The 15242-nt window shown below is 29.5% G+C and overlaps 1 protein-coding gene across 1 annotated transcript in view; it reads left to right on the top strand.

Annotated features, from left to right (window-relative positions):
- LOC129960896 (rho guanine nucleotide exchange factor 10-like protein) overlaps positions 1–13432 on the top strand; it is a 79728-nt gene extending 66296 nt beyond the window's left edge. The window contains exons 21-24 of the mRNA XM_056074614.1: positions 1051–1225; positions 9138–9503; positions 12236–12479; positions 12792–13432. Coding sequence (XP_055930589.1) covers positions 1051–1225; positions 9138–9503; positions 12236–12479; positions 12792–13185 — 1179 coding nt within the window. The 3' untranslated portion in view covers positions 13186–13432. The remainder of the gene's footprint in view (positions 1–1050; positions 1226–9137; positions 9504–12235; positions 12480–12791) is intronic.
- Positions 13433–15242: the final 1810 nt, after the last annotated feature.

Genomic DNA, 15242 nt, shown 5'->3' with positions numbered 1-15242 from the left:
CTTAAAATATTGCAACTGATTGCAACAAAAGGTTAATGAGTTTAATAAAGATTAAAAAGTGTTGGCTGAATGATATTGTTGCATGATTGAAATTTTTTAGGAAACAGCATCAGTGCATCTGAATTATTTCATCACATTCTGTCTGTCAAACAGATAAGATAGTCACAGTTTAGGAATTGCTTCTTAATGCATTACAAGCAGAGAATATATTGTTATTCTTTGTCGAAAATGACTCCTTCCCTTTCTGTTGAAAAACGGACTTACATAAATAAATTATTAATGAATTATGGCATTATTATTCAGAAATAGTGTAAAATGCAACAGCTAATAATCATGTAACAAGATAAACTGGATTACCAATTCTCTTACTAATATTAGTTTGCTAGTTGGAGGCAAAAGAATGGATTGTATCTTAACTTTTGAAAGGCAATTATTATACCTTGTGCATGATTGTGTTTATTTCTCTGTAGTATTGTTCGGTACAACGGTGACTGGTATAAAAGCTCTGTTTTTTGTTATTTACTCTGTTTAGAATTATTTAATAGTAGAAATTTCAAAAAATATGCACTTTAGAATTATTTTTTTGTTGAAGTAGTTGTTGAAGTTGGGTTATTTTAATTAAAATTAATTAAATATGTAGCATAATTAAATGTGTAGTATATTTTGGATTGATCAATAAATTCAGGAATATTTGGTTCTGATGATTATGGATTTGAATCGCAATGAATATTTACTTTATAGTGCTATATATGATTTTCATATATAGCACTATATATATGATTTGACATTTACCATTTGTTTGTAGAATATCTCAATTTTCTTTAAGGAAATCTTTATCAAAATGTATTGTCAAAAGTAAAATTATTTTTAATTAAATGCTTATATAAAGCTAATTTCCTCTTTTGTATATTCTTATGTTTAGGATGTTTTTATGTTCAAGATCGTATTCTTTTGTGCCTGTGATAGTATTGATTGTAAATAATATAAATATTTTACAATAATTTGAAAATTAGTGTAGTGACATTCATAAGAATTCATTTTGTTTTATAGCGAAGTTATTCCATACAACATGATAATGAAGGTCAGGCATATCTCTTGGCACATTCTGGAACGGGACTATGGATTGCTTTAAAAAATTCCTCCACTATATGCTTATATCACACTGAAACATTTCGTCATCTTCAAGACATCAATATTGCAGCAAATGTGAATAGAATTTTAGCAGGTATAGAAATGTTTTATTTATTATCATAGATTTTTGTCTCAAAATAATTTTTATATTTTGCTAGGGAAGAAAGAAAGAAATATTTTAAAATTCAAATCTTGTTAATAAAGTACCATCATATTTTGCCACTTTCTATTTGCTTTTGCTTAACTGTATACAGGGTGTCCACATGTATTATGGCCCAGTAGCTGAATTCTAAACTATTAGTGATATAAATATAGTACAAGTTGTAAAAGAATGCTTTAAATAAAATATGACTACCTTTCGTATTTTTTGTGTCAGTAAATATTACATTAAAAAGGTTATGAAATCTTTTTAAATTTTTGTATTATCCTTTGGTCGTATCAGTCATATGTATTAAAATAATCTTGACATTGTAACATTTAAAAAAGAAACTCATTCTTTTGTGATTAAAACTTATCGACTTATGAAAATTTGAAAACCGTTGTTTTAGACTAATTTTATGGATAAATTCGGGATCTCGTGAGAAATGTTAAGAAATGTTTGCAAATTGAAACTATGCACTATTTTGTTACATTTTCAACTTGTTCCTAAAATTTGTCTAATTGACTCCTAATTATGTTAAATTCTGTCAGTTTTCATAAAACGATGTGTTTTTTAGTTATATATCTCAGCCTGTTGACTATATTTTACTAAATATGGCTAAAAGGATTGGGAGACAATATAATAAGTTAAAATAACTTTTTTAGAAATATATTTATTTACTCAAACAGCATAAAATGTAATTCTTTTGTCATTTAAAACATTTCTGCAAGTAGAAGTATGTTTCTCTCTAGCAGTTTAGAAATTAGTTTGTTGGTCTCGATGAAATTAGACACTGCATATATTGCCAAACACTTTATTTTCTTAATTTTTGTTGTGTATGTATATAGTCGGAATAACAATTATTCAGTGCAGTTTCATTGTTAGTTCACAATATCATCTTAGTGGGATTATTGAAATTTTTTTAGCTTAAGTAAATTTTGATTTATTTTTAGTAAAAATGTTATATAACTTAGAGTAATATAGAGAAGTGAAAATCCATTTTCATGCAAAAACTACTTCAAGCAAGAAAAAGATCTGACATAGAGGGTGAGAGGATTGAGGACGACAAGATATTTTTTAGACATGTTTCCCATCTCAAACACGTTCATTGGGGTTCTGGTTTGGATATCATGCTGGCAGATCATTGAGTTGATTTATTTACTTTTTAAAATACAAATTCTGTGTTGTGAAATTGACTTGTAGGATGAAATTATCCCCTGTTGCACTAAAATAAGGATGAACATAAGCTTTGAAGAAGGCACCATGGTTCCATGTTGAAAAACATGGAAATGAGTATATTTTCTTCGAAAAGACATAACCCTCCACACAAGTGCTTGCAATTTTTTTGGGTGGTGGGTGGGGTGGTGCTCTATTGAAGATGGTGGCTCCTTGCTGTTTTCTCTCCATAACAAGTAATATCTGCTACCGTTTTGCCGGCTAAACCTGGATTCCTCCATGAAGTTGAATGTTTCCCATAAATTTGTAATTTTTAAAGCTGCAAGGTTAGCACTAAAAGGTGGTTAGTCATCTGTGAGCTAGAATTTTACATTCAGTAGATGTCATTGGGAGTTGGAATCTGAAGTTGTGTTGATAGTTTAGGTCTAAAGAAACTCAAATGTATGTATGCTTTCATTGAATTGTTCATTGTGAAGGCATGTAAAACCAATAATGAAGAATTGGCGTAGTAGATTTGGAATGTTATCTAATAGCAACATGTTTCCCCCCCCCCTAGTTACTTCATTGTATTGGTCATTACAAAGAGCTTTTTATTGATATTCAATTTCTAAAATGCATTGTGGTAAATTAAATTTTTCCACCAATTTCAATGCAAATTATATACTCCATTATTTTAATATCAGAATATTTATATTGCCACACATTTCTTGATGGAACCAGTGGCATCATAAATTATGTTCGTTTGAGAAACAAACTCTATGAATGCAATGTATATGTAATATATGTATCAGTGTTTAGTTTCTCTAAAACAAAAAGCAATAATTTGTTAAGCATAAGAATTTAAGCTCGTGGTCAGCTAATATACATTCCATTCTCACAACCAGATCATGAAATATGAAAAAGCATTGAATAAAGTTTATCATTGCTTATCTTTTATTTTTATTTCTTGTTGCAGTGACAGATTTATGAGAATAAATTCTTATTCATATGTAACTTTTTAAGATTAGGATAAATTAATTTTCTTATTGAGTAATTAGGAATGGAAATGAATGGATGAGAAATAAAAAAATTAAACTATTGTTTTTAGCTTAAAAATAGTTTATCTGATGTATATTTTTGCTAAATTGTTAAATACAGTGTATAAAAAATGCCAATTTTATAGTAACTGATAATCATTTTTATATTAATTCGAATTGAATCAATTTCGTTCTTTTACACGACTACATTTGTGACATATCTTGATTAAAAGATAATTCTCTTTTGCGGTTAATTGTGGTATTATTTGGATATAAGAAACAAAAAAAAAAAATATTTGCATTCAAGAGATGAGTCTTTAAATTTTCCCAGAATATATTGGAATACGATAATTATTTATGTATTAATTTTATAATACGATGAAAGAAAACCCAGATATACATAAAATATTGTTTTACTTTTCTCGTCTTTTATGTGAAAAATCTTACCTTATTTATCTGTGTAAACACTTTTCCCTTGCATCTTCCTAATTCATTGATTCATAGTATTTAGGCTTATTTTTGTTGTAAAACAGCTTTTGTGTTAAGACAAAAATAGTCAATGAATACATGAATTAACTGAGATAGCATCTTAAAAACCAATAATTACTAAGCAACTTTCAGAACTAATGATTCAAAATTCACACGTTTATCGCTATTCATATTTTAATTACAGAATTTCTCAATAAAATTTAATTCTGTCTTGAATTTTAATTTATGGTACACAGAAAAAAATTACTCATCATATTTTTAGATTTGCATTTTCTAAGTAAGCGTTACGATATGTTTTTGCATCATTACTGAGCAGATTGACAGTTAACAAACATAAACTGTTGTGTCTGTCACTCTAGAGAATATACGCTATCCTAATCTCTCAAAATATTATGTTCTTTGTAGTCGCCATGTGTAGGAAGGTGAAAGAATCTTATTTCAGTAAGTTGTTGAGATCTAGTTAACAAATGGCATCATGAGACGGTAACTAAATACAGCTGCCTGTAACCAAGGTTAGTTTGTAAATTTCTATATCAATAGCCTGCACCGAAGTGTATAGAATATGATATGAACTCCAGGATCAATAATATTTTTAGATATATTTCCCAAAAGGTTTGTTCGAACATTAGTATCTCTTGAAATGCAATTATAGCTGTGCATTTGCAAGTGATTATCAAGTTTCAAGAAAGTTTCTTCAACAAGACAAACATTTTATGTGTTAATGATCATTGCAATTTGGACAATATATCATAGTAGTTCCAGGAAAGGAAAAAACCCTTTAAGAAATGGAAGTTACGTAAGGGTTAGTCGTAAAAAGCATACTGATGTACTAATCCTTATCAGGTGAATGATTGCAAATTGGTTAGGACTTTAGAATATTCCTCCTAATACAGAAGTTAAATTTTATGATCTGTATCACTCTGGGCAATAAGTTCCAAAATGATTCGATTTTTTAAACATCGATTTGATGTTTTGATTCAAAAAGTATCATTTGGGAAGTTTTAGCTTTAATGTGTTTTGATATTTAGATTTAATATTTGTTCCTCTAGATTTTAATGTATCTGGAGCATTGGTTAGCTTTATTTGATTCAGAAGATTTACAGGTAATTGCATGTTTTTAGGGTTAGAGAAATTTTTTGAAGTGAAAGCATGCCAGTTATTTTAGAGATCGGCATTGCATTTAATTTAACGTCATGCTTTGAGATACGAAATTTGCTGTTTAACTGCAGCGATGTGCTTTTCCAGTTTGCAACGTGAACATTATACGAAATTGATAGGTTGATGTCTATTTGCAGTTCATGCACTTTTCTAATATTGTACACTGGTTCTTTTGAGAATCTTTTCAGTACCGTGGGTGCCAATGAGCATTGCACAGCAATTACCCATTGAATGGTCAGTTGGTACTGAAAGCATCTCCGATGCTTTGGAATATAATATCAGACTGATACTTTGCTATATCTAGCATTAATAATTTGTTATTTTTGGAGAATGAAAGATGAGGTTATGATGTTTTATGTCAAGGAGTTGTCCATCCTGCCATATGGTGAGTCAGTATATATGTATCGCCCCTTAACTGTTTAATTCCCAAATAAGTGTTTTCCAATGGAATATTGAACAGTTCTCTTAAGGTGATAACACCCTTGGAATGATCAAGTAGCTCCATAATTATCAATGCCAATTTATTTTATAGCTGAAACTTTCTTTTCCCTAGATTTGCTGGGCTTGAAGTTGTGATTGCACTCCTACCAGCATATCACCAGTACGAAAATTATTAATGGATATATATATAATAATTATTACAACATTTGTGTTGATGGTCTTTTGAATGAATAAAGATGACATAGTGTGAAATTTTAATTTTTGCAGATATTCTTTTAGTAACGAAATAATATATGTTTTATTGCTGGTAAGTTTAATCTTAGGTTGCCTACAAAAGAAAACCCCTCCTTTAACCCCCCCCCCCCCAAAAAAAAACCCTTATGCAATATCGAAAGGGATTTGTGTCCAACAGCACCACTCATCATGGAGACCAACAAACAATAGCATCAGCTCTGGTCATCCCAGCCCTTAGTAGACTGTTAACTAGAACCAATATGCACTGGGTCCCTCTTAGTGACAGTGACTACTTTTAATGCCAAACGCAAGAATGTGATTATCTTGCTAGGACATCCTACGTAAATGGCGAACTACCAGCTGAATTTTTAACTGGTAAGCCAGCATATAGCATACTGCTCATCTGGCTGGTTGGAGTACATAGCTAAAGCATTGAGTTTTTAGTTGTCCTTGAAAAGCAAGAAGAAAACAGTGGCAACAGCTTCTTTTGGAGAATTTCCTTTAAATACCACTGAGAAATTGAAGTAGACAGGAGAAAGCATGGGGGGGGGATAAGCTTAACAAGGTGTGTAGCATCATGAAAAGTGCTTAAATTTTAAAAAACTATTTTGAAACACCTTAAAAGTGACACATTTCTAAAAAGTGTCGTTATTAAGTGCTTAACTTTCTCGAAAGGAGCAAAGAAATTTTTTGTTTCCCTAGTCATTGAATACGATAAAGCGAAAGGATATTGTAAGTGTTTATTTACTGGATATATTCAAGAAAGAAAACCGATAAAAGAAAAAAAATTCAGAGAAAGAATCCATGGTAAAATGGATCCAAGGGTACCATCAGATATTAAGATTATGTTTAATTACCTTTATTTTTTCTGCTTCCTCTTTCTTCAATAATGTGCATTTCTATTTATTGAAATACTATCTCAAAGGGGTAGTACAAAATATGTATTGTGTTTTACTTATGTCTGGATGAATGTTCGAATTTCAATTTTTATTGTTTTAGATGAAGAATTTTGTTTCTGTCTGTTTAACCTTTTATGCCTTTTGTCAACGAAGAATACACTGATTGATTCGATCAATAGAAAATAAGAATGTAGCAAGATGAATTTGTTGTGTCAAAGAGATGTCGAAAATGAGAGCAGCTATTCTATGAATACTTACAGTGAAACATCTTTAGTATGCTACACATTCGATCATCATTTTCTTTAATATATCTATTTGGAACAATCCTTTGAACGAACCTTTTAAAGAGATTTTATTGTACTATTTTAAATGGAAAGTAATTGTGGTTTTAGTTCACAATTTTGAATTTACTATATCAGTTTTGTTAGAACGAATACATTTCCCCCTTCAGTTTAACAATTTTTGAAAATTAGTTTGGACACAATTTATGTCAATGATTTTTTTTTGTAATGAAATTCAGTGCTATTATCATTGCTTCATTGAAATGTTGAGTTACTTGACTTTACAGCTATTAAAGTTGTGATAAAAAATGCCCCTTCACTTAAATTTAAACAAAAACTTTAATGCAGTTTCACTTTAAAACACTTCTTCACTTGATGAGTTTGTTAAATTTTGAGGCAGTACGATATATAGTCTCTCGCTAGCTTCAAAAAATACTTTTTAAATTTATTAACTAGCATTTTTATTTTGTTTCTGACTACAGGATTGGCGTCTTTTTTAACTTGTTTTGTGGATTTGTTTTTGTTATGTATGAAAACTAAGAATCGTTATCATTTTCATTTCTTTGTAAAATATATAATCACATTTCTCTGTAATTTTTTAAAGCTAAAGTAATATATATATATATATATATATATATATATATATATATATATATATATATATATATATATATATATATATATTCTTATAGGTTAAAAAACAGGTTTTTATAAACTGTTTGAAAAAGTTTATTACTAACCTTTAGAAGTAAAAAAACATGAGAATTTATAGTCTGATCATTTCTAAATGCTGCTATTCTTTTTTGTGAATTTTTTTTAATCTAAAAAAAAAAAAAAAAAAGTTAGAACAGGGCATTATTTTATTGTTAATTTGACTAAGTTTTTCCAATTTTATGATAGTGGCCATTCTGGAATGGTTTAGTGCTTTGCTTTATAAAATTGCAAATGTTCTAAATTGCTAAATATGGCGAGTTACCACATGAGGAATTTGCACTTTCTATCGCAGCCATGTCGGATCCTATTTGGTATTGCACATATAAAAATCTAATTCAATATTTTTAGTCATTTTATGCTTCTACATCAATGTCGACATTTTCAAAAATGATGTATTCTTCTAAAATTATTGGCAATGTGTTAGTTTAAAAAAATAAGATTTTATTGTTTAAAAGTTGGATTAATTTTTTTGGTAATGTTAATATTTTTAGTTTTATGATCATTTTTATTTTTATCAACACTAAAAAGACATAAATTGTATTTCAGTAGAAGACATGCAGATACAGAAATATTAAAATTAAAATAATATCCATTTAAAATTAATTTTTTAAAACTTTTCAGTAAAGATTATGCATTATTATTAAACAAGGAACATCATATGCTCAGAAAATACATAGGTTTCTGTATACAGTACACTCCCGATTATCCGCGGAATTGGGTGGCGCGGCCGCCGCGGATAACAAAAATCGCGGATAATCCGAAAAAAGCTAAAAACGGGTATAGTAAAAGAGAAAACAGTCATTCCAACATTGAAAAATCTTTTTATGTACAATAAAACGTAAAATAAACAGCAGGAAATGTTTAACTAACGCTTAATATTTTAGTATATCACTCAAAACTAACCTAAAATGTATTTTGTTAATGAAAACAGAAAAGTGCTTTGTACTTACGAGAGGCGTCAAGGATTCACAGAAAAATTAATACATATGTACTGTTTTAATACTGTAATGTATTATGTAATTACAAAAGCATAACTGTAAAACTACACCTTTTTGAAAAAAATCAGTCATTTGTGTTTGCTTCTTGCTTTGGAAGTATTTTCTCTTTGTTTGGAAGCAAAATAAAAACTTAGTGCGGCAGGCGCGGATAATCCGGTCCGCGGATAAACCGCCCGCGGATAATCGGGAGTCTACTGTATATGCATATACAAAGATGCTAATGTTTTTGCTACACACCCTGAGTATCAGAAGATATATGCACCTGTTTTCCTCTAAGGTAATATATATTTTCAGAAGGATATTGGTTCAGTGTTTTAATCATAATACAAATGAAGTCTAAAAACATGTTCTAACATATATCTTATAATGGAAATATGGAAAGATTTGTGAGTTAATTTTATTGCCTTTTCTTTTTAAATATTTATAATGTATTTTTTGTAAGTTTAATTCTTTTTGTGCAGGTAAAGATAAAGATAAATCACCTCACACTATCTATGTTACTTCACTTGTTGCCTGTAAAGGTCTTCTGTGGGTTGGAACAAATGTTGGAATATTATTGACAGTTCCTCTTCCTCGCTTAGAAGGTGTACCTATTATAACTGGACGAGTTAGTTTAGCATATCATGCTCATCAGGGGCCTGTGCAATTATTGTTAAGTCTACAACCAAAAGCCCTGTCTCTTCCTGTATTGTCTTCTCCTGTTACTAGAAGACCTGCAAGTGCTGATGGTGATGATGAGTCTTTAGTTTCTCCAAGATCAAGAGTTATGAAGCAAATTTCTGATTCTGTCTTGCCATCATCAATATCAAACAAGAAATTAACACCTGGTAAATAAATTTAAAATTAGTTTTTGTGATAAATCATCCATTTACAACGTAAGAACTTAAAGTGCTGTTTAATCTTTGTCACCTTACTACTTGCATGTTTTATGATATTTTCTTACTATTTTTGTACCAATTCTTTGTATTCAGCTGAAAATCATATTCAGTATGTTTTCTGTCTGGAAATTTGGTTCATAACTTGCATATCTTTTCTATGGGATATGACATTTAACTTTGGTTAACTTTAATAAGAATCATTGAAGAATTCATATTAGACATGGAATGAACAGAAAATGTGTAACACTCTATTATAAAGCTTGATAAGATTCTGTTTTTCTGTAGCTTGCTATTAGCTACCTGACTCATTAAATTTATTGCATTTTCCCTGTGCTTGTTTTCAAAATATATATGCCTAAAAAACTCTTGGATAATTTATTCTTTTGTATAATTATGTCTTAATTGTTAAGAAGTAGCTTTAAGGAATGGGAATATATATATATATATATATATATATATATATATATATATATATAATATAATATATAATATACAGGGTGTCCCAAAAAATGTATACACACTTTAAATAATTGTAAATTTGGGGTTTATTATAATTCGAATAATTTTCAACATGTAAAAGATTCTACAAATACCATTCTATTGTCTTGTTATCGCATGTTCTCAAACTGATGTCCGTTCTGCTCCAGACACTGCTGACAACGCGAAGCGATGGAATAGCACACATGATGGAACAATTCCCTTGGGATATTCGTACATTCATGTTCAATGGTGCCCTCAATTGAACAACTGTTGCAGGTTTATGGACGTCCTGAACAGTTCCATCAGCTTCAAACTTATCTCTAATTCGAGTGATGGTAACTCGTGTAGGTGGTTCTTTGTTAAACTCTCTCTTAAATTGTCTTTGCACTTCTACTGCATTTTCATACTTCCAGTAGCAATTTAGAATAAATTTCCTTTCTTCAAATTCAAGTCTGTCTGCCATCACTCGGTTCAATGGGTTCAGTCCGTAAAGAAAGAAGAAATAACTTAGTTATCAGCTGCTAAAATGTGTATACATTTTTTGGGACACCCTGTATGTGTGTATATATATATATATATATATATATATATAATATGTAATGACATTTTAAACTCTTAATTTCAATTTAATTAATTTCCAAGATTTTATCTTAATTTAGCCCATAATAAGTTCATTCTCTTATTTCGTGATCCAATTCCACTGTCTCTACTTAATTAATTCAAGAGAAGCTTTATAAAATTGCTTAGTCAGCTAAACGCCGATATTTTCACACGCTCGGTGTGAAGGGGTAAAAATGTCCAGTAAGCACATTCTTTCTTAAAAGATCCCTGTGTTTCCCTTACATGTGATTGACGTGTGTCAGAAATCCCTATCAGAATCTTATTAATACATTAGTACTATGAAGAAATATTTTCCCTATCAAAATCTAAGGTTATGTAAGGCGAGGGATAATTTATTTCGGCCCTTCTTCCCCATTTCGGCTTTCGTACTGCGCTGTGGCGGACGCACAATGTCCGCGTCTTTGTTTGTAAATAATTATGCTTTCCCGGTGGATTAAATAGAATATAAAAAGTCTCTTCACTGTCTTAAAACTGCATCATGCTTTACAACAAATAATGTTACATATTAAAAAGCCGACAGAATTCGAAAAGTATTATATAATATAAATAAATAAATAAAAATCCTAATCAAAATATTTCAATGTGCAGTCCTTCATAGCCACTTTGCTGCATTAATCCTTAACCAGGGAGGTGTGGTCCGACAGAGTACTAACAATGGCTTTCTAATAATCTATTCTCAATATTTGGCCAAATTAAATGGATTTGACTTGTGGCTTCAAATTGTGCACCCCCCCCCCCCTTCTGAGCAGTCTAGCTCGTCGCACTTCCTCGTTAGTGTTCCACTGTTGTCCAAGCCTGAGAGAATTGTACTGAAACTTAGCCCTAGTTATGATGCAAAACTTCAGAGATTTTTAAATGAAGTAGGAATCGATTTCGATAAAGAATAATTATTGTATAAGGGGTTGTTTTTAATGAGGGTTCGCATTCTACTAATTCTAAATTTTCTGTATTTAGAGATGTAGAAAATTGCTAAGACAGTGAAGTAACTTGATATAAAATTTATTTATCTTGGGTAAAATAAATAAATAAAGCATTTTAAATAGTCATTTGTTGATCTAATTTCTGTTTAAACAGGCGATGGCTTATGACTATTCTTTTTATAGATTGCCGAATTATGAGTACTGACAATTCTTGTATTTTAAGACGAAGTCAACTTGTAAATTTTATTAAAATTTAAAGTGTATTAAAAATATTTAGAATACATAGGCAGAATCCTATAATGGTATTTATATTAGAAAATTGTATCTGAATTTTTATAAACACAATCTTCTAGACCACCCCACCCCCTAGCTTTGTCCAAACTTTTCACCTCGTCATTAGTGGTTAAATTACACTATTGTGCGAACAAGTATTGCAAATTATAAAAATTCCCTTTTTTTAAATTAAAAAAAATGTATCTGTGTATCTCTCTATAAGAACAGACTATTATTGAATAAAAATGTTTCATTTTTCTTTTCATTCAAGTTAAAGAATTTAACTGTACAAATTTGTTTCTCTTGCCAGTAATGAATGAATAGCCATTATAATTATCTTTTGCTGCATTAATGAGTAATATATGAATTTTTGTAAATTTTTTTTAGGTCCAAAGTCAAATCTTAGTGATATTCATGCATCTGGTGCAAAGACTTTACCACGAGGCATGTCTTTATGTCCACACATTTCTTCACAAGGAAACATAGAAGAATCTAATGATGTTTATGGTCTTTATGCTGATTTAATGAATGTTCAAGATTATGAAAAAGACAGCCAAGAAAAATTATATGAGCGGCTTAATCATAGTGATCCTGAGCTAGTTCATTTTCACCTCAATACTTTAGATAGAAAGTATGTAGTTTTAATGTTCTTCTTTCAAATTTTGCATTTATTATGCTTGTTATTAGTTTAATATTTTAAAGCCATGTAAATATTGAATTTTCTACATCTTTTCACTGAATGTTATTTGACTTCCTAAATTCTTACCATGCCAGCTCTGTTGTAATTAATTGTTTGTAAATTGTATTTTAGGTAATTGTTTTTTTTAAATTGATTGAATTTGAGTTATTTAAATAAGGAATCTTTTTTTAAGTTCCAAAGAGATAAAAAAAATCTTGATAAGAGATTGAAACTTTTATAATTTATAATACTTTCTTCAAACAGGGTGCAACAAAAGTCAGGCCGTCCAAGATCGTGGGATTTGTCCACCATGGCAGTATCAGAGGATTCAGATTCTTCCGCAGCTTATGATACTGCTTCCACGGCTACATCTACTGCTACAACGGAAATAAGTATGCCTTCACCAGAATCTACGTGTGATGAAGTTCATTCTCCTGTAAAAAAAATTAGTGATGAATCTCGAAGCTTACCCACTCATGTTACATTAGGTAGAACAGTTTATAAATCAACACCAAAGGCTGTTACTGATTCTACTCAAAAAACTGTTTTGATGTTAACTGGTGGTTGTGGTTACACTAATTGGCGTAAAGTGGAGAAGGATCATGATTCTAAATTATCCCTTGATGCACATGTTATGATTTGGGAAGTAAAGCTGTAAATAACTTCTTTTAAGGGTTTTTCTTTATATGTGGAAAAACAATGTCATATGAAAATGAAACAATAATCAGACACATCTTATTGAATCACATGTAGTCTCGTTTTCATTTTCATTGAGGTATAGAGAAATTTTTTTTTCAAATGTTAAAAGTTTTCAAGTAATGTATTTAAAAAGTATAGATGTACCTTTATGATCAGAAGGTTCATCTGTTGTTACTTTGTATTTCAAAAATGCATGTTATTGAAATTTTATTGCCTATTCAAATTTTTTATTTAAATACATCGTTTCAAAAGTACAAAATTAGCTATTTCATATAAAAATTATGACATTTCTTTTAGTGCATAAAGCAAAAATTTAATTTTATCTTTTACATTAAAAAGCATTGTGCAAGTATTGGCTAAATGCTGTAATATGTGATACACTACAATAAAAATAGTCTGTTTGCTATATGCGGAATTAAAATTTTTAAATAACTATTAAAATTAGTTGTTTTAAAACTGACAGCTTGATCTTCGAGCTACTTCTTTTAAGTGACTTGTCATTCTAAATAATGGTGCAATTTATTGCAACATAAGTATGTTGCTATGAATTAAAAATTCAACACATTTCTGGAAAGGTTAGTTTTTGTACAATGTGCTCGCATATAAAGGAAATGTTATCTGAATGATAAACATGAGCTTAACTTGCTAATATTCTTAATTTTATCTACTGACTGCCTAGTACTATTTTCAGTACAGGTGTTAGTTTGTATTAAAGAATTTTTAGCAAAAGTGTTATACATTCATACATAATGAATGTTAGTCTTTAAATTTGCCGATAATTTAAAAGGAGCATTTTATTTTAGTGAATTTTAAACTTAATTTGATTGCAGTCTGGCAATCAATATTTGCTCCATAATATTTAATTAAAAAACATATTGAGTTGTGTAAATATCACAAAGCAATATTTTAAAAGCCAAATATTGCTTTCATTTTTATATGCTATTATGGAGTTTTCTTCTGAGTTTCATATGTGAACTTTAGTGATGAATTAAATTTTGAATTAACTTATTAAAATTTGAATTTAGATAATAATTGAAGATTTTCATTGGGATAATAGGATACACAAAAGCACTATTTTAATTCTGGGTCATTCTATTAAATTTATAATACAACATCAGCACGAATTCATTATATTAATTTATTTTAATAATTATATTTCAATTTTATCTTGTTGACTATTAAAGCCTTTGTCTGTAATAAATATTATAATTATCGCGCCGATAAAGCCGGTCATTCGCGATCACGCCAATGATGTGGCGGATTCCACACTATTCCATTTCTTTAGCCATTAATTTTGGCCCATATATTATGATCAAACCATCAAGTTCCATTCCAATCTCTTCAATAAACGCCTTTTTAGAATCCAGCACAAGCCCCCTCTCTCCCACTTCTATGCATGCCAAGTTCTGCCTTCAGATATTAAATTATTCATTGAGCACTCTGTCCAACTGATGCATTAAAAACGAATTTAGAAAATATTTGAATGCGTTGGATGTTGGTTTTCCAGTCCATACCACATTAATTCTAATTGATATATAATATATTGCATTCACAGTATATTTTGGAATGCCACAAATCTCTTAGCATGGTGTGTAAGGATCGTGAATGTCCGGCTTTATACATTTCAGTTTTTTTGATGCACTTGTTTAGGATATTTCGTGCAAAAATACTTTGTCTACTAAATATTTTTACTTGCTTCGAGTACTGTTTTTGCTCTATGAAACATTCCATTTCTATATAAATGACGATAAGAAATATATATTTTAAAGTATTTGTTAGTAAAGTAATTAAAATGAAATATATTAGATCTGTTTTGAAATATTTAACGAGCTTTCCTTTTTTTTTTTTTTTTAATTATTTTTCTTTCTTTCTTTTGTATTTTCGATAATGTATAATTTTGTTTAAAATTCTTAGATGAATTTAGTTTCAGTGTATCGTATAGCAATAATTTTAAACGACCATTTCTTTGTTAAAGAAAATATGCATTAAAAATGCCCTATGAAATGTTGTTCTTTA

Source organism: Argiope bruennichi, chromosome X2 (genome assembly GCF_947563725.1).
Source record: "Argiope bruennichi chromosome X2, qqArgBrue1.1, whole genome shotgun sequence".
In the NCBI taxonomy this organism is placed as follows: Eukaryota; Metazoa; Arthropoda; class Arachnida; order Araneae; family Araneidae; genus Argiope; species Argiope bruennichi.
The sequence above is the reverse complement of the archived record's forward strand: the minus strand, read 5'-3'. Positions and strand labels throughout refer to the sequence as shown.